General features: G+C 41.5%; 1 protein-coding gene across 1 annotated transcript in view; it reads right to left on the reverse strand.

Annotated features, from left to right (window-relative positions):
- Positions 1–14,039: 14,039 nt before the first annotated feature.
- The window catches only part of LOC132397240 (uncharacterized), a 45,804-nt gene continuing 32,673 nt past the window's right edge, over positions 14,040–27,170 (reverse strand). The window contains exons 9-11 of the mRNA XM_059975715.1: positions 24,983–25,294; positions 18,418–18,732; positions 14,040–14,387 (exon numbers count right to left, since the gene is read on the reverse strand). Of these exons, the coding sequence (XP_059831698.1) occupies positions 18,419–18,732; positions 24,983–25,294 (626 nt within the window). The 3' untranslated portion in view covers positions 14,040–14,387; position 18,418. The remainder of the gene's footprint in view (positions 14,388–18,417; positions 18,733–24,982; positions 25,295–27,170) is intronic.

Raw genomic sequence — 27,170 nt, forward strand, 5'->3', positions numbered from 1 at the left:
GCGCAAGCGCGGGTGACGTCAGCGGCGAGCGCGGGCTTTAAATTTCAGGGTGGGCAGCGGAGTGCGCAGGAGCAGAGTGCTGGGCTTTGGCGCAAGAGGACTTCGGCAAGAAGTCTGCTTTTCATTTATTCTGACTAATCTGGGATCAGGTCATGGGGAGACAGTTAGAGCAATGGTGTGCACCGTATGCAGTATGTGGGAGGTCAGGGTCAACACAGTTGTTCCTGATGACCACACCTGCAAAAGGTGCATCCAGCTGCAGCTCCCATCAGACCCAGTTAGGGAATTGGAGCAGGAGCTGGATGAACTACGGATCATTCGGGAGGCAGAGATAGATAAGTTATCGGGAGGTAGTTACACCGAAAAGACAGGAGGTAGGCAAATGGGTGACAGTCAAGAGAGGCAGGGGGAGCAGACAGAGAGAGAAGAGTGGCCGTTCCCATCAACATTAAGTATACCGTTTTGGATACTGTTGGTGGGGATGACCTACCAGGAACAAGCTGCAGTGGTCCTGTCTCTGGCACTGAGGTTGGACCCTCGACAAGGAAGGGGAGGAGGGAAGAGAAGACAGCGGTATTGATAGGGGATTCTATAGTCAGGGGGGCGGATAGGAGATTTTGTGGGGAAGATCGGGAGTCTTGGATGGTATGTTGCTTCCCTGGTGCCGGGGTCCGAGACATCTCAGATTGGGTGCAGGTTATTCTCGAGAAGGAGGGCAAGAATCCAGATGTTGTGGTCCATGTAGGGACCAATGACGTGGGTAGGATGAGTGAGGGGGTCCTGCGTAGGGAGTTCAGGGAATTAGGTGCAAAGCTGAAGAGCAGGACCTCCAGGGTAACAATCTCAGGATTGCTACCTGTGCCACGTGCGAGTGAGGCAAGGAACAGAAAGATTATAAAGATTAATACGTGGCTGAGAGGATGGTGCAGGAGGGAGAGCTTCAGGTTTGTAGATAATTGGGCTTTGTTCCAGGGAAGGTGGAATCTGTTCCGAAGGGACGGTTTACTCCTGAACTGGAGCGGCACTAACATTCTTGCAGGGAAGTTTGCTAATGCTTGTTGGGGGGGGGGGGTTAAACTAAGTTTGCAGGGGGCGGGGATCCAGAATGCGAGAGAGGATAGCGAGAGGAAGAATAAAGGACAGGTGGGGACTACACGGTTCCAGAATATTAAGTGTGTAGTAGAGAAAGGTGAGGCGGAACAAGTGATAAGGAGGACACACGTACAGAGGGATGGTCTGACAGAACATGGAGTTAAATGTGTTGAAAGAATACGTAAATTTAGGAAGGACAACAAAATTCTAGGGGCGTATAGCCCGATGGGAGTTCGGGGAGCTGGGTTAAGCACAATAGGCAGCGATTCAAACAGAGAGAGGAGAAATGGGCTAAAAATTCTATATCTGAATGCACAAAGTATCAGAAATAAGGCGGATGAGCTTGAAGCCCAGGTGCGAATGGGTAACTATGATGTTGTTGGAATTACGGAGACATGGCTGCAGGGAGGTCAGACCTGGGAAATGAATGTACAAGGGTATACGTGCTATCGTAGGGACAGAAATGTGGGCAGAGGGGGTAGGGTGGCCCTGTTGGTGACGAATGAGATTCAGTCCTTTGCAAGGGGGGACATAGGGTCAGGAGAAGTAGAGTCTGTGTGGATAGAACTGAGGAACAGTAAGGGCAAAAGGACCCAAATGGGTGTTGTCTACAGGCCACCAAACAGTAGCATGGATATTGGGTGCAAGTTGAATAGGGAGTTAACATTGGCATTAGGCAAAGGTAATGTCGCAGTAGTTATGGGGGATTTCAACATGCAGGTGAACTGGGAGAATCAGGTTGGTGCTGGACCACAGGATAGGGAGTTTGTAGAGTGCCTACGGGATGCATTCTTGGGACAGCTTGTACGAGAGCTGACAAGGGACAAAACTATTCTGGATTTAGTGTTATGTAATGAACAGGATTTGATGAGCTAACTTGCAGTAAAGGAGCCATTAGGAGGTAGTGATCATAATATGGTAAGTTTTTATCTGCAATTTGAGAAGAATAAGGGCAGCTCAGAGGTGTCAGTGTTGCAGTTGAACAGGGGAAACTATGGAGCCATGAGGGAGGAGCTGGCCAAAGTTGACTGGATGGATAGCCTAGCAGAAAAGACAGTGGAACAGCAATGGCAGGTATTCTTGGGAATAATGCATAAGGTGCAAAATCAGTTCATCCCCTAGAGAAGGAAGGATTCAAAGGGGGGAAAGGGGCCACAGTGGTTGACAAAGGAAGTCAGAGATTGCATAGCATTAAAAAAAAAGAAGTATGACAGAGCTAAGGTGAGTGGGAGGACAGAAGGTTGGGAAGTTTTTAAGGAACAACAGAACTTAACTAAAAAGACAAATACGGGGAGAAAAAATGAGGTACTAACGCAAGCTAGCCAGGAATATAAAGGAAGAGAGCAAAAGGTTTTTTAGGTATGTGAAGAGAAAGAAGATAGTTAAGAACAATGTTGGGCCCTTGAAGAATGAATTGGGTGAAATTGTTATGGGAAACAGAGAAATGGCAGAAGAATTTAATGAGTACTTTAGTTCTGTTTTCACTAAGGAAGACACAAGCAATCTCCCAGATGTATGGATGGGCCAAGGACATAGGGTAACAGAGGAAATTAGAGGACTGACATTAGGAAGGAAACAGTGATGAGAAGACTGACGGGACTGAAGGCTGACAAACCCCAAGGTCCAGATGATCTGCATCCTAGGGTACTAAAGGAGGTGGCCCTGGAAGTTGCGGATGCATTGCTAATCATTTTCCAATGTTCCTTAAATTCAGAATCAGTTCCTGAGGATTGGAGAATGGCTAATGTTATCCCACTTTTTAAGAAAGGAGGGAGGGAGAAAACAGAGAACTATCGACCTGTCAGCCTGACATCGGTGGTGGGGAAGATGCTAGAGTCCATTATTAAGGATGAAATAGTGGCATATCTAGATAGCAGTGATAGGGTTGGGCCGAGCCAGCATGGATTTACCAAGGGTAAATAATGCTTGACTAATCTGTTGGAGTTTTTCGAGGATGTAACCAGGAAGTTAGACGGGGGAGATCCAGTGGATGTAGTGTGCCTCGATTTTCAGAAGGCATTTGATAAGGTCCCACATAGGAGATTGGTGGGTAAAATCAAAGCTCAGGGCATCGGGAGGAAGACATTGACATGGATAGAAAACTGGTTGGCAGATAGAAAGCAAAGGGTAGCGGTGAATGGGTGTTTCTCGGAATGGCAGGTGGTGACTAGTGGGGAGCCACTGGGCTCGGTATTGGGACCACAGCTGTTTACAATTTACGTCAACGATTTGGATGAAGGCATTGAAAATAACATCAGCAAATTTTCTGATAATACTAAGCTGTGTGGCAGTGTGACATGTGCTGAGTATGTTAGGAGAATTCAGGGTGACTTGGATAGGCTGGATGAGTGGGCAGATACTTGGCAGATGACGTTTAATGTGAATAAGTATGAGGTTCTCCACTTTGGGAGTAAGAACAGGAAGGCAGATTATTATCTGAACAGTGTAGAGTTAGGTAAGGGAGAAATACAAAGAGATCTAGGAGTCCTTGTTCATCAGTCACTGATGGTGAATGAGCAAGTGCAGCAGGCAGTGAAGAAGGCTAATGGAATATTGGCCTTTATTACAAAGGGAATTGAGTACAAGAGCAAGGAAATCCTCTTGCATTTGTACAGAGCCCTAGTGAGGCCACACCTGGAGTATTGTGTACAGTTTTGGTCTCCAGCGTTAAGGAAGGACATCCTGGCTGTAGAGGAAGTGCAGCGTAGATTCACGAGGTTAATTCCTGGGATGTCTGGACTGTCTTACGCAGAGAGGTTAGAGAGACTGGGCTTGTACACGCTGGAATTAAGGAGATTGAGAGGCGATCTGATTGAAACATATAAGATTATTAAGGGATTGGACAAGATAGAGGCAGGAAATATGTTCCAGATGCTGGGAGAGTCCTGTACCAGAGGGCATGGTTTGAGAATAAGGTCATTTAGGACAGAGTTAAGGAAAAATTTCTCCCAGAGAATTGTGGGGGTCTGGAATGCACTGCCTCGGAAGACAGTGGAGGCCAATTCTCTGGATGTTTTCAAGAAGGAGCTAGATAGGTATCTTATGGATAGGGGAATCAAGGGAAATGGGGACAAGGCAGGAACCGGGTATTGATAGTACTTGATCATCCATGATCTCAAAATGGCAGTGCAGGCTCGAAGGGCCGAATGGTCTACTTCTGCACCTATTGTCTATTATTTTTTATAAATATTTGACTGTGTTGACAAAAACGTGGGGCACATTTTGAGCAACCTCAAAATAAGAGTAAATATTGTTGAAAATTCACTGCTTTTGGTTTTAAAGAGGGTTTTCACTCCACTCTTTCATCTGGCATATATATTATACATTTTAAATGTTTTTTCACACTTTTTTATCAAATCAAAATGACAATCTCTTGTCTGAGGACAACTGATTTTGTGGGTACTGGGCTATTATATAATCATATAATTTAAAAAACTAAAAACAAACGTATGAAAAAATGTTGCATTTGTGCAAAAGACCCTCAGATGATCAACCCTGATTATTTTAAATAAGAAAATGTTATTCATTTTCAATGGAATTAGCCCTTTTCTTCGTGGGACATGTTTTCCCCGAAGTCTCAAGTATCAAGTTAGAAAAGTCCATTCCCACCGCCCATCCTCGTCACATTCTACAGAGGATGTATCGAGAGCATTCTGAGCAGCTGCATCGGTTCGGGAATTGCACCGTCTCAGTGGACCGAGCACACAGCCCTGGGGGGCCCCCGTGCTCAGTGTGATGGTGTTGGAGATGCTGCTTCCGATCCGGACTTACTGAGGTCTCCCAGTCAGGAAGTCTGGGATCCAGTTGCAGAGGACGGTGTGCAGGTCCAGCCGTTTCAGCTTTCCAATCAGGTGCTGAATGCTGAGCTGAAGTCTATGAACAGCATTCGAACGGTCGGGTCTTTTTTTGTGCAGGTGTGTGAGGGCCAGGTGGAAGGTGGTGGCGATGGCGTCGTCTGTTGAGCGGTTGGGACGATACGCGAACTGCAGGGAGTCCAATGATGGGGGTAGCAGGGTCTTGATGTGCCTCATGACGAGCCTCTCGAAACACTTCATGATGATGGATGTGAGTACAACGGGACGGTAGAATGGAGAATGGAGGATAAGCTTTTAACAGACACCTTCATTATATCTAAAGCAACCCCGCTTCCCCTGCTGGGTCAAGAGACCCTTTGTTAATTAGGGCAACACTGCACTGTACGGCTGAAGGTATATAACATGGAGCTTCCTCAAATTGGGGTCCCCCAAATGCTAGAATTCATGAATGGGCTGGAAAAGGACAGTTCAGAACCCACACTATACTGCTGGCAGCTGGATAGCAATCTTCATGCTTGGCCAGTCCAGAGACTGTATGGCACATTGATAGGGAGAGCCAACCTCTGCATAGAAAATCTGCAAGACTTGATAACAACAGCGGAGAAAGAAGCAGCTCCTCTGCACGGTCTATTACACTTTACAAACAGACCCGCACTATGATCAAGCTGTACACCTTTATTTAAACGGTAAAGGAAAGCTGAAGGCAGCACCGTATGCGTATTTTGGTCCCGAGGGATGAGGGATCCTGGAAGATCAGGAAAAAAGATTCCGACTAGGGGACTCCTCAATTCCTTATTTGACAGCGGCCATAAAACCACCAGCAAAACCTAAAGATATCGGGACGATGATAAAACGATTAGTGAAAGAAACCAAGGCTATTTGTACTATAACTCTGCCGGTACTGGGACAATAAGCGCCAATACAGAAGAGGAAGATTATGTTAAAATCCGAGAGCTGGGAAACAACCTGTGAAAAGCAACAGCTACCAGCAGAAGACCCTCTACTTCCCCCTAGAGCCTTAGCGCGGGTACAGGGAACCTATGGGCCCAATATAACTGTCATGTGGGAAAGTCCCAAACAGCTCCGGAGCTCCGGGACTCCAAAAAAGAACGTGCCACTGCCCTGTATTAAACAGTACCGTACAGCTACTGAAGCTGAAGAGGGTATGTTCCAGTATCGACTCATTATTGCAGCAAGGGGTGCTGGTGAAGACGCCAAGCCTATACAAGATCTCTATATTATCTATCCCAAAAGCGGGCCGGAGAAACGAGTGGCGTTTTATGCAGGACCTAAGAGCCATTGTGCTGGACACTAACAATATGCTTACTTCTATACCTGCGGAAGCTAGTACCTTTACTGTAGTCGACAGGTGTTCAGCAGTTTTCTCCATACCTTTGCACAAGGATAGCCAGTATTTATTTACCTTTACTTATAAGAATCAGCAATATACGTGGATACGTCTGCCCTAGGGGTATACCGAAAGCCCCACAGTTTATGCTGCAGCAGTTAAAAATGATTTGGCCGAATACCTGCTGTCTGAATATTCCACCCTGATTCAGTATGCAGACAGCAGGAGGAATGATGCAAGAACTGTGGTGAACATACTGATGAAAGAAGTTATACCTAGGTTTGGAATTCCCCTAGGGATAAATAGCGACAGGGCCCATTTTACAAATAAATTAGTACAGGGACTGAGGGAAGCCTTGGGGTTCCAGTGGAAATTGCATATCCCCTACCAGCCTCAGTCCTGAGGTATGGTGGAAAGAGCAAACAGGGGAATAAAAACGACTTAAGACAAAAGTTTGTCAGCAAAAAGGTCTCGGATGGCCAAAGGCACTGTACACTCTGCGAAATCAGATACAGGACTTACCCCTCATGAAATTTGGACGGGGTGGCCTATGACAACAGGAATTAAGCCTCCCATGACCCCAGAGAACGTAGCGCTAATATGGAATAACGAGAAGACACTGAAATACGCACAAGCGTTGTGTCAGAAGGTGGGGAAATGAGAGGGTCCGGCAAATCCAGGCACCTTTAACTGAAGGTAACGTGCATCCGTTTTAGCTGGGAGATAAAATATAAGTGAGATCAATGATTAAAGATTCTTTCTCTCCCAGGTGGAAAGGCCCCTACCCATTGCTGCTGACGACCCGTACAGCCGTTAAGGTGAAGGCGAAATAAAACACTGAACAAGGAACATCTTCCCCGAGATAAAAGAACGGCGCTAAGAACTAAGAACCAAGCATTATTGAGAGACTGGAAAAGAAATCTATAATTGTAACAGAGTAGATCATTTTCCCAACCGCAGCAGCCAGCCCATTGCCGAGGGAGCCATGATACACCAGGGATGGGCAACCTACGGCGCATTGCACCCCAGTGATGATGATAAAAATAAGTCTACTTATGCAAAAAGTATTAACCAAAAACCGATTTGTAGAAAAAAAATCTATAACAGGAATTCAAGTAGCTTAGAGCTAGAAACGTGTTTTACTGAGAATAAATCTAAAACTTCAGCAATTATTTTTAGCGATTTTATTATTTAGTGCTGATGCACCATCAATAACTCTGGGAGACGTGAAGCGAGAGATAGGCTTTAATTAGCTGGAAGAGACAGCTCTACCAGCAGCAAGAGACCACCACACAACATCCTGGAGACTGAGAGAGGAGCAGTGCCTCCAATCGCCTTTATACAGGGGTCTGTGGGAGGAGCCACAGGAGGAGTCAACAGGGGGGGCATGTCCAGACAGGTATATGTAGTTCACCACAAGTGCACATTTTTTTGGTGCATGTTAACTTCTTACACATTAATTTGTTTTCAGTTAAAAATGTTCAATGAGTCAAACTGGGAAAGACGGACTTTTGTTCTGTAGTCCTTCCATAACTGTTCAATACATGTTTGATCCTGAGGCCACAGGCGTCTGCACTGGCGATGCGTCGTAGTTTTTGCCACAAAAATACAACTGCAGATGCTGTGGATTGAAGAATACGTACACAACGCTGGGAGAACTCAGCAGGTCGGGCAGCATCCGTGAGAAAAGAGTTTCGTGAAAAACGTTTCGGGCCGAGACCCTTCATCAGGAATTGGGGGGGGGGGGGAGAAAGGGCCGAAGCCCAGTAATAGAGATGGGGAGGGGGTAGGGCCTAGAGACACCACGTGGAAAACCAATCAGAGGAAAGATAAAGGGGGGAGGGGGAAAGGATAAGCATGAAAGAACTGTAGAGATAAAGAAGCAGTAAGTTGAAAGGGGAGAGAGGCAGAGAGGGACCTGGGATAGGGGGAGGGAGAGGGAATTACTGGAAATTGGAGAATTCAATGTTCATACCACCAGGCTGGAGGCTACTGAGACGGTAGATGAGGTGTTGCTCCTCCAACATGAGTTTGGCTTCATCATGGCAGTAGAGGAGGCCATGTATGGACATATCTAGACGGGAATGAGAGGCAGAGTTGAAGTGGGAGGCAACCGGGAGGTCCTGTCTATTGTGACGTACGGAGCGTAGGTGCTCGACGAAGCGGTCCCCCAACCTGCGTCGGGTCTCGCCGATGTAGAGGAGGTCGCACCAGGAGCACCAGATGCAATAACAGACTCGCAGATGAAGTGTTGCCTCACCTGGAAGGACTGTCTGGGGCCCGGAATGGTGGTAATGGTGTGGGGACAGGTGTAGCATTTGCGCTTTCAGGGATAAGTGCCAGATGGGAGTCCTGTGGAGAGGGACGTGTGGACCAGGTAGTCGCAGAGGGAACGATCCCTGCGAAAAGCTGAGAGGGGTGGGAGGGAAAGGTGTGCTTGGTGGTGGGGTCCTGTTGAAGGTGGCGTAAGTTGCGGAGGATAATATGCTGGATCCGGAAGCAGGTGAGGACAAGGGGAACCCTGTCCCTGTTGTGGTAACGGGAGGATGGGTTAAGGGCTGAAGTGCGGGAAGTGGAGGAGATGCGGGTGAGGGCATCTTTGATGATGCCAAGAGGGAAACCACGATCCTGAAAGAAAGAGGACATTTGAGAAGTCCTGGAATGGAAAGCCTCATCCTGGGAGCAGATGCGGTGGAGACGGAGGAACTGGGAATAGGGAATGGCATTTTTGCATTGGGTAGGGTGGGAAGAGGTATAGTCAAGATGGTTATGGGTATCAATGGGTTTGTAGAAGATGTCAGTGGATAGCCTGTCTCCAGAGATGGAGACCAAGAGATCAAGAAAGGGGACAGAAGTGTCCGAGATGGACCAAGTTTTTGCCAGTCAGTTTACAATTGACACTCGTGCTCTACAGGGTTGTGCTTTGTCCATCCCTTGTGAACATTTGCAGTTTTGTACTTTCTCAAAAATTAAGCCTTGTTTTTACATTCAGTTACCCATCACAGTGCAAAAGCAGAAAGTAACAGTAAGCGTGAATTCAATGAACAGTGGGGAAATGAGTTCTTATTTATAGCGGGTCCATCAGGAAAATCGTTGTGCATTGTAAGTGAAACCATTTTCTCACATAATAAAAGACATGATCTTAATAGACACTATAAAACACAACATCCGACTGAAATGGAAGGAAAACTGAAGCTTGTGCGTGGGTCTGAGTTATGGAAAGAATACGTGATTAAGAAAAAGGAAGAAATCAAAAGATGACAAAATTTATTTGTTAAAGGAAGTTGTGAAAGTTTGGCGATGACAGAAGTGTCCTACGAAATTGCTTTAGCGTTGGCCAAGAAACGTAAATCTTTCTCTGATAGAGAAGAAATTGTTAAGCCTTGTCTCCAAATATTTGCAAGACTTATTAGTGAGAGAAGTATCGAAAGTAGACGATATTGCTCTGTCAAAGCAAAGTTATGAGACACACCAAAGAACTCTCTCATGATGTATCTGAACAACTTTGAAAGACCTTGTCCATGCTTGTCCTTTCTTTTCTTTAGCTTTGGACGAATCTGCCGACATACATGATGTAGCCCAGTTAAGCATTTTTATAAGAGGAATTGATGATAATTTTAGCGTCTTTTAAGTACTTAAAAACTTGAGTCACTTCATGGAAAAACAAAAGGATCAGACATATTTGACAAAGTAAAACCATGGCTAGAAAATCTACAGCTAGATTCTAGTAAACTCATCGGTGTTTGTACTGTCGGAGCGCTGTCAATGATAGGTAAAGCCGCTGGAACCACAACTTGGCTTGAAAACTTTTTGAGGTCATCCTCTACTAAAATATCACTGCATTATACACCAAAAGTCACTGTGTAGAAAACTTTAAATTTGCAGCACGTTATATTACTGGTTGTGAATAAAATTAGAGCAAGAGGATTAAACAGACGAGAATTCAGAGAATACTGTGAAATGTTAGATTTGGAATATGGCGATCTCGTCCTTCATTGTGAGGTATGCTGGCTTTCTTGAGGGCAGGTTCTGAGTAGATTTTGGAAACTGAAAAATACTGTTCATAATTTTCTAGAAGAGATGAATGAGCTGCCCGAGGAGAGCGCTTTTATGTGATAATGATTGGCTATTTGATTTTGCATTTTTAGTTGATGTTACCAGCCATCTCAATGACCTAAATTTAAAACTCCAGGGCACGAACAAATTGTTTCCTAGCTTAGTAAATGATATCAATGCATTCAAGATGAAGTTAAAGCTGTTCACCTCTCAGTTAGAAAATGAGGATATGAGCCAGTTTCCATACGTGAAAGAGCAGAGTGAATGTGCTCAAGGTATGGCAATTTTACAAAACATACTGAAAAAATCAGGTTATTGCTAGTCATTTGAAAGTCATTTTTGTGATTTTGCTAAAGAGGACTGCATACTTGCATTTATAAACCCATTTTCACTTAGTGAACAAAAAATCATGAAGATGCCTAGTAACATACAAATGGAACCTGTTGACTTGAAAACAAATTCATTATTGAACATGAAATTTGATGAGTTTCCCTCAGTCCCAAATGTCTCTGACATGACTAATTTCTGGCAATCATTACCCTGTGAATATTTTCCAAAACTAAGAGAATTTGCCCAGAGTTATATCTGTCGTTTCAGAACAATGTACTGATGTGATCAAGCATTTTCAGCCATGAAACTGATTAAAAACAAAACGAGGTCATGATTGACTGATTCAAATTTGAAGATATCTCTGCTGCTCTCAGTAACTAATTTAACTCCAAACATTAGAAGCTTGGCGAAATCAAAACAGACTCAAAAGTTTCATTAAGGTTATCTTGTTTTTATATTAAATCAATATATCATGTAAAATGCTAAATATGTCTATAAACATTTTAAAAAGAATTGAATGGGGGTACAAGAGTTGTATGGCACATCTAAACTCATGCGTGAAAAAACTGACGCAAGAAATGTAAAAGGTTGGCCACCCCATTATTTGTCCTATTATATTTAGTCCAATCATCTGATTAAAGACTGATGCAGTCACTCATGTAGAATCCAAAAGGGGTAAACATTTACAGTTCATCAAAAAATAGATATTAGTATTTCCCAATAAATTCTCTCAATGACAGATTTAACAATTAGTCATAGATCTGAAAAGCTCAGGTTCAGCCACTGAGATTCTGGAGTACTTTGAATTAGCACTATTCTTCCTCTCAGTACTTACATGGGTTGTGTTACACACAAAGGGAAGGCTCTTGTTTTACAGACAAAGGCAAGGCAGATTTTTGATTTTGTTCTGTACTCTCTTCTAGATACTGCCAAGAGGGCTAATGCACTGCATCAGAGAAATATTGCAATCAACAGGTTGTGGGTGGACATCATCCCATATGATTGTTTGATGTGAACCAAGTTAAAACTTCAAAAACATCCAAATATGTAGCAAAGATTTCAAATAATACAAAGATCATGCAATACTTAAGTTAAATAATCAAAAGTATATAACTTCACAATTTGTTGTCCTGAGGATACAACATCCAATCCCTGTCATCCTCAGCTCTTCACATAATTCACGAAATAGCAATCTTTTTCAAAATATTCTTCATCCTTCAGCACCAAATGCATCAGTCCTGAAGAAGGGTCTTGGCCCGAAACTTTGACTGTTCATTTCCTTGGACACTGTCTGACCTTCTGAGTTTTTCCAACATTTTATGTCAGTTGCTTTAGCTCTTAATCATAGTGCCTACATTCTTATGTCTGACAGGACACTAGCTTGACTTACATTGGAATTATTATGAATGATGAGCACTGCTCCTAAAAGAGTCAAACTTGATTTCTGGCTGCAAACAAATGAAAATCTAGATTTCCCAAGTGAATTTTAGTAGTTGCTTTAAGGCTTTGAACATTACAGTTTTCAGAGATTTCAGGTTCATGGTTTTTCCCCAGCCTTCTCCTTAGGGTTCGTTTCAGGAACCCTAACAATTTAACTATTCTGTTTTTGCTCAGGCCCAGGATTTCAAAAGAGTGATGGATGCAATGTCTTTCCTCTTTTATCTTCTCAGGAACCATGTCATTGTTATAGCAGCTGTCCACAATATCCACTAGATTCACTTCCTTTCCTTTCTTGAATATTGGATCAGGCCCAAATGCACAATTTCTGCACTCCCTCACCTCCAATCCTGGTTCCTTCTGCCTTTCACCTGTCCCCTAATAACTCCCATCATCATCCTCCTTCCTTATCAGATTCAAGCACTGGTAGCCTTTGTGTTTCTACATATCGTCCTCCAGCAACTGTATATACCTTCACTCTCCCCATCCCCGCTTAGCTTTCTGCCTCCATCAATCATGTCTGTCCACTCCACATTCCCCTTTCTTTACCTGGCTCAATCTGCCTGTCATCTTTCAACTCCCCTCTCCCCAGTCAACCAATCACTCGCCCTCTTCTTGTTTTTTTTTTACACTGGCTATTTCCTCTCTCAGTCCTGATGGAGTGTTTGATAGTAAATATCAACAATTCCTTTCCCTCATCAGATGCTGCTCAATTGACTAGATTCATCCAGCAGTTTGTTTATTCTTTTGCCTCAGTCTTTATTCTTTTGAGTGTCATTTCCATCCTTTTGCAATGCTTCTGAAGGACCAGTGTATGCAGCCAACACATTAGTTGTAAGACATGATTAGCTGTACTGATCTAGAACATTTACAGGTCATTATCAGAGGTGACTTGAACCTACCCACTGTTTGTTAAATATTTTTAAAAATCTCTCTTTAGACAATTTCTTTCAACTCTGGAACCTGTAATTTTACAAAACAGCTTCTTCTGTTCTGTTGTAGTGTAAACAGAGCCATAGAAAAGTACAGCACAGAAGCAGGCCCTTTGGCTCATCTAGTCCACACTAAACCATCTAAACTGCCTAATGCCATCGACCTGCATCGGGACAATATCCTTCCATACCCCTTCCATCCATGTAACTATCCAAACTACTCTTAAATGTTGAAATCAACCTCACATGCACCACTTGTACTAGCAACTTATTCCACACTCTCACCACCCTCTGGGTGAAGGAGTTGCCCCAATAGTCACCTTAACCTTTTCACCTTTCACTCCCAACCCATGACCTCTAGTTGAGGTCCTACTCAACATCAGTAGGAAAAAAACCCTGCTTGCATTTACCCTATCTATATGCCTCATAATTTGGTATAGCTCAATCAAGTCTCCTCTCAATTTTCTAAATCTCAAGTTATAAAACATAAACTAATCTTTCCATATAACTCAGGTCTTCCAGATCAAGCAATGTCCTTGCAAATTTTCTCTGTACTCATTCAACCTTATTTACAACTGCACACAGTACTCCAAATTTGGCCTCAACAACTTCAACATAACATCCCATCAGCTATACTCAGTACTTTGATTTATGAAGGCCAATGCGCCAAAGCTTTCTTTACAGACCTAATAACCTGTGATGCCACTTTCAATAAATTATGTACCTGTATAATGGCTTTCTTAGCTACCCCTCTCCTTTGATTTATACCCCTCCAATAGTTTAATCTTTTCCAACTTTACAAAAATAGGGCAAGTTTTCTATGATATTTTCAACTTTTTTCTTCTCTTTGTAGACTAATTACTTTGGGGTCTGTACTATGTGTTCAAAAGTCAGAACTATCTTTAACATTCAACAATTCTGATGTATTTTGAATAAGCTAAACAATCAGGCTAACTACTGCTTTACAGAATTCTTCCAACAGAAACAACTACATTGCTGAGGATCTTGAGAGATAGCCACTAGCCAAGCTGAGCAGGGACAGGAGATATTAATATCACAAACATGAGAAAATCTGTAGATACTGGAAATCCAGAGCAGCACACATTTCTCCTCTTCATTTCCAGTCCTGATGAAGAATTTCAGCCCGAAACATAGACTGTTTACTCTTTTCCATGCCTGTGTTCCTCCAGTATTTTGTGGGTGTTGCAGCAGATATTAGCAGTGGGGTTTTCATGACTGTTCTGAAGTTTCACAGCCCCATCGTGAATATCCACTTTTTAACTCAAGGCTTATTTAATCATCCTAAAAAGGTTCATTGCTTCCATTTACATATTATTAGATAAAGTCTCTGCAAATAGTCAATAGATCTGACAGCACCTGTAGAGAGAGAAACAGTATTAACTTTTCCATTTAATATGTCTTCATCAAAACACAATAAGATTTTCACATCATACACTTGTTATCTGGGTTTCTCCCAACATTCCTTGTCTGCTTGCCATGCATCAAAACAAAAGGTTACTTTTCTTATCTCTAAGCTTTTGGTGTTATCATTACATTCATGATCAAAATCTGATAAGTTTTCTTACAGTTAGAACAGTATGTGTGAAATAAGTGGCCATAGGTAATAGTGACAGCAAACAGCCAGCCAGATGAAAACATTAGGACTCAGGACGTTAGGATTCAAGCTTGATAGGGTCCAACCCCACCTCCAGCTTTGGCAAAGTTGCTGCTATCTGTTTTACTTCAATTATATTAAAAAAAAGGACCAACTGAGGATCTATTATATCCCAAGTTGTCCTAGCTGCCCAAAACAAGAAGGATGAAACATTCAGTGCTGTATGGGTATAATAGGTGGATGTTCGCCAGGAGCTGGCTCATGATCAGACTCCCAATTTACTAGTCTAATTGTACTTTTGTTCTCCATCTTACACCCCGCCCTCTTTCACCCAAGCAGACACATGTCTGTACTTACTTTTACCCTTTTTTTCTGTTTGATGCTAAACTCTAAATTGTCTTAACCATTTGGAAAGCTATAATTTCAGCTTCTGAAAGCTTTTAAGCTCCACCAGACAGGATCTTCATCTTAATTTATGAAGCCATATTCATCCTCACTACTGCCAATTTCATCCTCCGCAAATACCAGCCCACCTCTTTTTTCATGACCACCTAAATACTAAATATCATTGGTTATTCAGCTGCCAAATACTGTCACCAGGCAGCCTTGCCTTTGTAATATTGGCCATATACTCATTCATTGGCAAGCAGGAAAGTTGTGCTATATTTCAAAGGTTCAAAGGTCAAATTTAATGTCAGAGGAACATATACAATTGCAAATAATTGGACTGTACTTGTACTTTCAACCAATATTTAAATCCTTGGTTCATGTTGAGAAAATGCTTACAATTGACTTTAATTAAAACTTAATGAAAACAGACTGAAGGGCAGAATTGCTGTGTGTCCAGGTTGCATTCTTCAGGGATTGCTTGGCACCTAGTCTGTGCTGTATTAACTAAGTGGTTATCTTTAACTTGAATCACACTGGTATAGAATCAGCAGGGTGCATTCTTACACACGAGGAGGAAGACAATCATGAGAGACTTATATATGCCTTTCCCTACAACCAGACCCACCCCAATCTGCTCTTTATTGAACTACTTAGCATATCATTGTTACCATTATACTTGAATTGACTATTTTAACATATTCCTAGCTGATTGCTCTTATAACATTCATATCTTTGAAAACTCTGCCATCCTTGCCCTTACTCTTGTCTACCCTGCACTGCCACACTTGCCCATTGTAGAGCCATTCTCATTTAAAATATTGTGGAATATTGATAGTTCCGGTTGGCTATCTGGATGTTTGGTTGATCTCTGAGCTTGCCAAAATGTTTGCAAATGCTTTGGCTCCGATCAAGAGACCATCATCAGTGCGCAGTTGAGGGTGTTGTCTCCTCAGAATGCCGCCTTACATACTCATCAGGGGGTCCAAATGGATATTGATTAGACGCCATGATCTGGTTGGCTGGTTCAAAACACAGTGAACAGTTTAGCAATGGAAGATTCTGATTGGCTGGCTAGCTTCAAGGGAGGTCCGTTGGAAGTGTTTGCTTCGCTGTCCAGATCTCGAGATTACTGGCAATTCATTCATTGTTGATGTCTTTGTTAGACCATACAGCATAGGAGCAGAATTAGGCCATTTGGCCAATTGAGCCTGCTCCACCATTCAATCATTGCTGATCCTTTCTTGCCCCCTCCTCAGCCCCACTCCCTGGCCATCTCCCCGTAACCTTTGATTCCATGGCCAATCAAAAACCCATCAATCACCATCTTAATTACACCAAACAACATGGCTCCACAGCTGCCTGTGGTAACAAATTACACAAATTCACCACACTTTTGCTAAAAAAGAAAATCTCCATATCTGTTTTAAATGGGCACCCCTTTATCCTGAGGCTGTGCCCTCTTGTCCTAGACTACCCCACCATGGGAAACATCATTTTCCTCATCTACTCTGTCTAGGCCTTTCAATATGTGAAAAGTTTCAATGAGATCACCTCCCATCCTTCTAAATTCCAGCGAGTACAGGACCAGATCCATCAAACACTCCTCATATGATGACCCTATCATTTCTGAAATTATCCTCGTGAACATCCTCTGAACCTTCTCCAATGCCAGCACATGTTTTCTTCGATGAGGAGCCCAAAACTGTTCACAATACTGAAGGTGAGGCCTCAGCAGTGCCTTATAAAGCCTAAGCATCACATCCCTGCTCTTGTATTCTAGACCTCATGAAATGAATGCTAACACTACATTTGCCTTCCTCACCACTGACTTAACCTGTAAGTTAACCTTTAGGGTGTTCTGTACAAGGACTCCCAAGTCCCTTTGCATCTCAGATTTTCAGATTTTCTCTGTATTTAGAAAATAGTCTGCACATTTATTTCTTCTATTCAAGTGCATAACCATGCATTTTCCAACATTGTATTTTATTTGCCACTTTCTTGCTCATTCTCCTAATCTGTCTATGTCCTTCTTCAGCCTTCCTGTTTCTTCAAACCCTTCCACCAATCTTAGTATCATCTGCAAATGTGGCAACAAAGCCATCTATTCCATCATCTAAATCATTGATTACAACATAAAAAGAAATGGTCCCAACACCAACTCCTGCAGAACACCACAAGTCACTGGCACTCAACCAAAAAAGGATTCTTTTATTCCCAATTGCTGCCTCTGGCCAATGCTCTAACCATGCTAGCAACTTTCTTGTAATACCATGGGCTCTTAATCTGTAAGCAGCCTTACTTATGGCACTTTGCTGAAGGCCTTCTGAAAATCCAAATATACAACAACCACAGCATCCCATTTATCCATCCTACTTGTTATCTTCTCAAAGAATTCCAACAGGTTCATCAAGCAGGATTTTCCCTTATGAAAACCATGCTGACTTTGTCCTATCATGTCCTGTGTCACCAAGTACCCCATAACGTCATCTTGAGCAACTGACTACAACATCTTCCCAGCCACTGAGGTCAGGCTAATGGTCTATAATTTCCTTTCTGCTGCCTCTCTCCTTTCTTAAAGAATGGAGCTGTGAATAGATCCTTCTGTAGAGAACCACGCTTCAAGAAATTCTCATTTTTTTCTTGTTCTTGCTTGAGTCAAGATCTAGTAAACAAACCCTTATGGAGAAATGAATTGCCAGTAATCTCGGTATCTGGACAGTGAGGCAAATACTTCCAATGGACCTCCCTTGAAGCTAGCCAAGCAGAATCTTCCACTGCTAAACTGTTCACAGGGTTTTGAACCAGACAACCAGATCATGACATCTAATCAATATCCATTCGGACCCCTGAGCAGTAAATAAGCTGGCATTCTGAGGAGACAACACCCTAAACTGCGCATTGATGATGGCTTCTTGACTAGAGTCGAAACGTCTGCAAACATCTTGTCAAGCTCGGCGATCAAACAAATTTCCAAATAGCTATTCTCATGTTTAATAACTATATCCTCCAAATTAACTTCCTATTATATAGCACTACCACCTTCAGTTCTGTTCCTCCACTCTGAACTCTTGGTCTTCTTTCAATAGTAATACTATTAATATTCAAAATCTACATTGACTATCAACTGCTTCTAAGTCTGGAATTCAGTTTTTATATTTCTGTAACTCTTCTTCATTTTTCAAAATGTCTCTTAAAACCTATCGCTTTAACTCAATTTATGGTTATCTGTCCTTGCAATGGGCTTTGGATAAAATTTTATTTGGTAACACACTTATGAAGGACCTTGAGGCATCTTTGTCCCAAATGGCCTGTATATGCAACTGATGTGCTGTTGTTTGGGAAGCTATTTTAGAAGTTGGACTTGATTCTTAGAGGCAACAAGTGGAACAAAATCGCATTTACCTCAAAATGTTAAATGAAACTTTTGTTCTATTCTTTTGCTTGTCTCTGAGTGAAATATCGCACATCTGACTTCCAAATTCCGATCAGATCGTTCTGGAGCAAATTCTATGCTGGTTGTTGAAGAAAAAAGACCACTTGCATTAATCTGAGGTTGACTATTATTCACAGGTCCTGTGAAGGGTTGTTCTCCTTTGAACCACTTCACTTCAATTTCCAGCGGCACATAATTGGTCAGTGAAACCGTGAAAGTAGCCATTTTGTTTTCCTCCAGATGTGTTGGGTTGCACTTGATTTCAGACACAGTGGGGAAATGACCTTAAAGTGGAACACAATATGCAAATATAGTCAGCCCCATTGACCAAAGCTGATTGTTCATCTCAAAATTCTGATAATTAAATTTTCCAAAGTTAAATGCAAGTTTAATGTAGAAATTTCAAATACTCAATCTTATACAGTAGACAAGATAGATTAGATAGATTAAAGCATCTGAGAAAACGATGTATCACATATATTCAAACAAACATTCAAAATGGCACCATTTAAAGGCTAAATAAATGTCAGCAGGCCTACATAAATCTTTAATCAGGGAGTAATATAGGAGTAGAAAGTGGAAACAACAAAAGTTATTAGATAGATATTTTCTAGAGTTTAATAAAAATTATACACTTTCAGGATTGGTGAATAAAAACATGAATTACTGAGCAGTTGGAAAAGACCTTAACAGTTCACATGGGAAACTAGGTTGGTTGTGCTTCTGACGAAAAGCCAATAACATGTGTTAAAAAACACAACTTTTACAATGTAGCATTGAGACGCCTTGAGCAACTCTTATTAGTGGTTCTAAATATCACATCTGGAACTTTGTTTCCAATGGCATTTACTGAGAGGAGTAAAAGTGGGTAATTGAATAAACTCCAATCCTCAGAGTATTTGATCCTATTATACCCAGTAATCTCATAGATGAGAATTTATAAAAGGCAGCTAGGAGTTAACATATTGCTTTGGTTCTGGAGTGTGTATAAGCCAGTTTTGCCAAAATAGCACTCTTCCACTTCCAAGTCCATTAGTAAATCAAATAGGTTTAAAAATGGTCCTATACATTTTTTAAAGTCCTAAAATAGCTAAAATGTACTTTGTTCTGAAGACTACAATAATGTCCCATCTAATTCGTATGTTGGAGGGTTCAAAATTTGAAATGTTGAAAAACTAAGTGAAATATGACACTGATTCAGTCACATGCTCAGCTTTTAACATGGATGGATGCCATTGTCACCACCCTCCACCTGGCCCTAATCCACTTGGACAAAAAAAGACACAGATGTTAGGATGCTGTTCATAGACTTCAGTTCAGCATTCAACACAATCATCCCTCACAAACTGTTTAGAAAGCTGAGCTTACTGGGCCTGAACACCTCCCTCTGTAACTGGATCCTAGACTTCCTGACTGGGAGACCTCAGTAGGTCTGGATCGGCAGCAGCATCTCCAAAACCATCACACTGAGCACAGGGGCTCCCCAGGATTGCGTGCTCAGTCCACTGCTGTTGCATTCTGCTGACCCACGACTGTGCTGCAACACACAGCTTGAACTATATCATCAAGTTCACTGATGATACGACCGTGGTGGGTCTCCTCAGCAAGAATGATGAGTCAGCTTACAGAGAGGAGGCCCAGCGGCTAACGGACTGGTGCAGAGCCAACAACATGTCTCTTAATGTGAAAAAAACAATAGAGATGATTGTTGACTTCAGGAGGGCACGGAGCGACCACTCCCCGCTGAGCATCTACGGCTCCTCGGTAGAGATCATAAAGAGCATCAAATTTCTTGGTGTTCACCTGCCGGAGAATCTCACCTGGTCCCTCAACACCAGCTCCATAGCAAAGAAAGCCCAGCAGCGTCTCTACTTTCTGCGAAGGCTGAGGAAAGTCCATCTCCCACCCCCCCATCCTCATCACATTCTACAGGGGTTGTACTGAGAGCATCCTGAGCAACTGTATCACTGCCTTGTTCGGAAATTGCATAATCTCGGATCGCAAGACCCTGCAGCACATAGTGAGATCTGCTGAGAAGATCATCAGGGTCTCTCTTCCCATCATCACGGACATTTACACTACACGCTGCATCCGCAAAGGAAACAGCATTATGAAGGACCCCATGCACCCCTCATACAATCTCTTCTCCCTCCTGCCGTCTGGGAAAAGCCTCCAAAGCATTCGGGCTCTCACGACCAGACTATGTAACAGTTTCTTCCCCCAAGCTATCAGACTCCTCAATACCCAGAGCCTGGACTGACACCTTGCCCTATTGTTCTGTTTATTATTTATTGTAATGCCTGCACTGTTTTTGTGCACTTTATGCAGTCCTGTGTAGGTCTGTAGTCTAGTTTTTTGTACTGTGTCATGTAACACCATGGTCCTGAAAAAAGTTGTCTCATTTTTACTATGTACTGTACCAGCAGTTATAGTCGAAATGACAATAAAAGTGACTTGACTTGAATTGGTTAATTGAGTTATCGGATAATCGGAGCAGCCATTTAGAGTCACAGAGTCATAGAACACTACAGCATAGAACCAGGGCCTTCGGCTCATCTAGGCCATGCTAGTCCATTGATCTGCTTAGTCCAATCGACCTGCACCTGTACCATAACCCTCCATACCTCTCCCATCCACATACCTATCCAAATGTTGAAATCAGACCTGCATCCACTACTTGTGCTGACAGCTCATTCCACATTCGCACCACCCTCTCAGTGAAGCTTCCCCTTGTGTTCCCCTTAAAAATTTCACCTTTCACCCTTAACCAATTACCTCTAGTTCTAGTCTCACCTAACCTCACTGGAAAAAGCCTGCTTGTATTTACACTACCAATACTACTCATAATTTTTCTGTATCTCTATCAAATCTCCCCTCAATCTTCTATGTTCGAGGGAATAAAGTATTAACCTATTTAACCTTCTATAACTCAGGTCCTCAAGTCCTGGCAGCATTGTCGTAAATTTTCTTTGCACTCTTTCAATCTTATTTGCATCTTTCCTCTAGGTAGGTGACCAAAACTGCACACAATACTCCAAATTAGACCTCACAAGCATCTTATACAATTTCAACATAATATCTCAATTACTATACTCAATACATTGATTAATGAAGGCCAATTTTCCAAAAGCTTTCTTTAAGACTCTATCTAGATGTGATACTATTTGCAGGGATTAAGGAATCTGTATTCCCAGATTCCTCTGCTCTACTACACTCTTCAGGGCCCTACTGCTCATCATGTAAGACTTACCCAGGCTGATGCTCCCAAAGTCCAACAACTCACACTTGTCTGCATTAAATTCCATTTGGCAGCTCGTCCAGATCCCACTGCCTGCTTTGATAGTCTTCCTTGCTGTCTACTACACCCCTTAATCATGGTGTCATCGGCAAAATTGCTGATCTAGTTTACCACATTATTATACAGGTCATTGATGTAGATAACAAACAATAGATCCAGCACTAATCCCTGTGGCACACTACTAGTCATAGACCTCCAGTCAGAGAAGCAACCATTTACTACCTCATCATGAATGCCAAGTGACTGAGCCTTTTTGGCCAACTTCCCATGCAGCACTTTGACAAATGCCTCACTAAAGTCCATGTGGACAACATCCACTGCCTTGCCTTAATCAACTTTTCCTTGAAAAACTATAAAACTGGTTAGACATGACCTACCATGTACAAAGCCACGTTGACTATCCCTAATCAATCCCCATCTATCTAAATACTTATATATCCGGACCTTTAGACCACCTTCCAATAACATTCCCACTACTGATATTGAGCTCACCGGCCTATAATTTTGTGGTGTATTCTTAGAGCTTTTCTTAAACTGTGGAACAACATTAACTATCCTCCAATTCTCTGGAACCTCATCAGTACCTAAAGATGTTTTAAATCTCTCTCCTAGGGTCCCTACAATTTCTGCTCTAGCCTCCCACAGGGTCCAGGGGAATACCTTGTTAGGCCCTGGGGATTTATCCATCCTAACTTGCCTCAAGATAGCAAATACGTCTTCCTCTGTAACCTGTGTAGGGTCCATGACCTCGCTGCTGCTTTGCATCACATCTATAGTTTGTGTCCGTCTTCCAATTAAATACAAATGTAAAAGCAAAATCTATTCAAGATCTCCCCCATTTATTTTGGTTTCACTTACAGGTTACCACTCTCATCTTGCAGAGGACCAATGTTGGTCCTTCGCTGTCCTTTTGGTTTTAATATATCTGAGAAGACCTTAGGATTCTCCTTCACCTTGTCTGCTAGAGCAACCTCATGCCTTCCTCCTGATTTTCTTCTTAAGTGTTCTCTTGCATTTCTCCTACTCCTCAAGAATCTCCTTTGCTCCTGCCTGTCTATAACATACCTGCTATGCACTTCCATTTTTGTCATAACCAGCACCTCAACACCTTTCGAAAACTTAGGGTTACTAAACCTGTTATCCTTGCCTTTTATTCTGACAGGAACATACAAACTCTGTACTTTCAAAATTTCACTTTTGGAAGTCTCCCACTTACCAAGTACACCGCAGTCAGAAAACAGTCTGACAAAATTCACATTTGCCAGATCCTTTCTGATAGCATCAGAATAGACCTTTCTCCAATTTAGAATCTCAACCTATGGACCAGATCTATCTTTTTGCATATTTACTTTGAAAGCAATGGCACTGTGGTCACTGGATGCAAAGTGTTCTCACACACAGACTTCTGTCACCTGCCCTGCCTCATTCCCTAATAGCATATCAAGTATTGCACATACTCTCACTGGGACTTCTATGTACTAATTAAGGAAACTTTCCTGAACGCATTTGACAAATTCTATCCCATCAAGCCCTTTTACAGTATGGGAGTCCCAGTCAATATATGGAAAGTCAAAATCACCTGTTACACCTCATGTTTCCTGTAAAAGTCTGCAATCTCTCCACAAATTCGCTCCTCTTAAATCCTATGGAATGCTGGGTGATCCATAATATAATCCCAATAATGTGCTCATGCCTTTCTTAATCTTCAGTTCTACTCATAAAGCCTCACTGAACAAGATCTCCTGTCTGAGCACTATGACACTCCTCCCTCCTTTAATCCCTCCTGCTCTATCATATCTGAACCAACTTAACTCCAGAACATTGACCTCCCAGTCCTGCCCCTCCTGCAACAGTCTCACTAAGAGCTAAAATGTCATAATTCCAAGTGCTGATCCATGCCCTAATTCATCCACTTTTCTACAATACCCCATTGCATTGAAATATATGCAAATCAGAACATCAGTCCCACCACGTTCAAACTTTTGATTCCCAATTTTGTGTGTAGGTTTTACATTTTTCTCCATAACCACTCTATGAACTGTTCTGTGGCCTCCGCAACTCTAGCTTAAACCATGCCCCCCAACTCGTGCAACATTTGCAAATCTTCCAACTATTTTGGACACTCTCAAAGAACAAAACTCATCAAGAAAAAAGCCAGGAACTTCATCCTTTATTCGGGGACATTACACCAGTTATTTGGGGCAGAAGACTGTTGTCGAAGTTTCTAACTAGCGTCAAATGCATTGGAGAGAGCTGTTTTTAAGTAGCATCAGTTGCATGTGCTTGTGTTTATAGAGCACTGATTTTTGTCACTGATCATTGGTGAGAAATAAGCAGGAAGGCAATTCAGAACTGTTGCTTGCTGTGGTTTCAAGTATTCAGGTTTGGAGATACTAGAAACAGCCAGGAGTGAAAATGAAATGATTTCACCACTTAACCAAGTTAAGAATGAAAAATAATTTGAAGGTATTGAAATTCCTATAATGAAAATGAAGATTTGGTGGATGCAGTCATCAATAGGCAGCCCATTGTCTACATTAGGTGTCTGCACTGATTTTGTTCATTTATCGTCAATCAAAAGAAGCAGAAATGTACACTGGATGAACTATTAGGAACTAATACAGTTTTATAGTGCTGTAGTAGTATTGATAGTGTTCTAATTTGTTCTGTATTTCACTTAAATACATAATTTGTTTTCTATCTTTTTAACTATTTCCATGAAACTTGGGCTAATTGGGCAGCCACTTAATTGGGCCAAAATTTACTGGTCTGATGTGTTCCAATTAACTGGATTCCATTGTACTTCAATTCAAAGTCCTTTCTTTTCTGCTATTAATACTTTTACTCAAGTAAAGGTTTACAGATGTCCCCTGCTTTATGAATGTTCACTTTACGCTGCTTTGCTTTTACAAAAGACCTACATTAGTAACCTGTTTTCGCAAAGAGGATTTTCACTTTTACGAAAATTTTTCCCATATAAATTAATGTTCTTTGCTTTACGCCATTTCGGCTTAAGAAAGGTTTCACACGAACATTCTACCTTTGTGGGGGCGGGGGGGGGGGGGGAAGACACCTGTATAAACTCACCTGGGCCTATGCAGGAAACAAATAAATGAAAACAAATTATGTTATTCAAAAATAATTTGTAGTTTTGTTTTACTCTGATAAATTCAGTTTTTGCTAACAAAATTAATAAGTTTGTTAAAATTAATGGGTTTTGCACCAGTTTAACTTACCTGGAAGCGGTAAACGAAACTGCTTTTTAATACCATCAGATGAAAGTCCATTTTTCACCACAATGGCAAATTGCTTATTATAATGCAATGCTGTTGGCATAAACTCTAGACAGGAGCACAAATGATAAGATCCATCTTTTTCCATTGTGGGGCTTGAATTTTTGATTCCTTTTAAGATGGGTTCCTCATCCATTAGCCATTGGGTGGAAATTGCATTGTGAGAACAAGTGGTTACATTACATTTAAGAACAAGAGGCTGGCCATATAATGGATTTTCTGGCTCAAGAATGACATCAGAAATCTTTGGAATTCCTATTTGAAGAAAAAGCAGACACTGTTTACTTACTGCTTTTGCTCTATATTATAGAGTTCATTTAAGCAACCCTGCCTTCTCCCATACAAATACTATTGTAATCAGATGAAATTTAGTTGAAGAATAAAATTACCAGAATTCCAGGGACGGAAAAACACTATTATATTTCTGATTTATGTACACTTTTGGGCTGTTAATCTGAAGTTCCCAAAGGAACTGACTAAATTTAAAACAGAGCTACTGACAATATATAAAAATGTTTCACAACAGTTTTTCTATGTGTTTCAGTCTTACTAAATTGTACTTACTTAATTAGCTAGTAATCAAGAAATGGCTCCCACTTACCGAAGAACTATTTGGAAAGCAAATAAAAATGCAAATGTTGGAATCTGAAAAAAAGAATGGAACTGCAGGAAGAACTGAGTTGTCACTCAGCATATGCAGAAAGAGAAAATGGTTAACGCTGCAGATGGACGAGCCTTCATCAGAACAAGGAAGTAAACAAAGTGGATGTTAGTTTAAACAGCAGAGGAGATGAGGAAGGAATGTTATTACTATTGAATGAATACAGGTGTAACACATTGCCAACATTTTGCAGTCTTGGTCCTGTTGATTCATCTGGTTTTCATGCTGAGCAGGCCAGGAGAGAAATCGAAAGAAAGGAAAGAGGTGGGTGAGAGGATGAAGCAGAATTGAAACTACAAATGGCAAGTCCTGATACACACAGAAAGAAAAAAACAAGTTAACAAAAGTTGGTGGCCACCCATTTCAATTCTACTTCCCATTCCATACCTACATGTGTTATGAGTGATGAACAGACCTGATCTGATTTAGTTAAAAAGAATGCAGTCCTTTTGGGTCAGATGGCCTTGGTTCAGTGAAGAAAGGGTTAACCTTGGCAATGGTAGAAAGTGAGAATTCTCAGTCTCTTGTGTTAGACGGTGTTCTAAAAGTTATTCAAGGAAAAGGGAAAAGTATTGTTCCTAAACTTTTGAGTAAAGAAAATTTAAAGTCGGGTTTGGTTTCAGAACTGTTGACAAAAGTGAAGGGACTGTTAACTGTACAATGGCTTGTTAACAAGGTGCCTGCAAATCAACTACAGTTTGTTTTGGAATTTAAGGATAAACATCTTGGTGATGTTGTTCAAGGATGTGATTTGGAGAGGCAGAACTTGAAGTATTGTTTTGACAAAGAGGGATCACCTGCAGATGTTAAGCTGGAAACTAATAGAATTAAAGATACTGAAAATAAAATTAATGACCTGCTTAAAATTAATGAGTGGTGTGGATGTTCAACCAAAGGGCTTAGTTTGGAAAACATTAGTGATAAGTTAGCTCATGGGAAAGGAGTCTGTGAAGGCCTATTCCACACTGGTGAGCAAACTAACCACGTGAGAGCTAAGTGGAAAAGAGGCAAAGGTTGACCAAATGCCACTTTGAATAACAGGATCTGGTTTTGCAGGAATTTGACTTTTTAGGTAAAGCATGTGAAAGATAAAAACACCATGGAAGATTGACTGTTTGAATGTTAAGATTAAAAGTAAAATAGAGATTAGTATTCACACAAACTTCTGTAATGTACTACATTATAATCACACATGTATTGGTTCACACTTTGTAATATACACCTAAGCTAAGCTAAGGTATTTTTGGCTAACATGAAGAATAAAAATAGGAGATTATTAAGTTGGAGTCTGTTGTTACAGGAATTTGATATTAAAATACAACATGTAAAGGGGAGTGACAATGTAATTGCTGATTGTTTATCCAGATGTTAATTTGAATGTGTATCTGTATTATTCTTGTAGTTAAGAACACTTCTGTATTCTGTTAAACTTTGTAATTCTGTAATATGCTTTATTAGTTAATTTTCACC

This window comes from Hypanus sabinus, chromosome 7 (assembly GCF_030144855.1).
Source record: "Hypanus sabinus isolate sHypSab1 chromosome 7, sHypSab1.hap1, whole genome shotgun sequence".
NCBI lineage: Eukaryota > Metazoa > Chordata > Chondrichthyes > Myliobatiformes > Dasyatidae > Hypanus > Hypanus sabinus.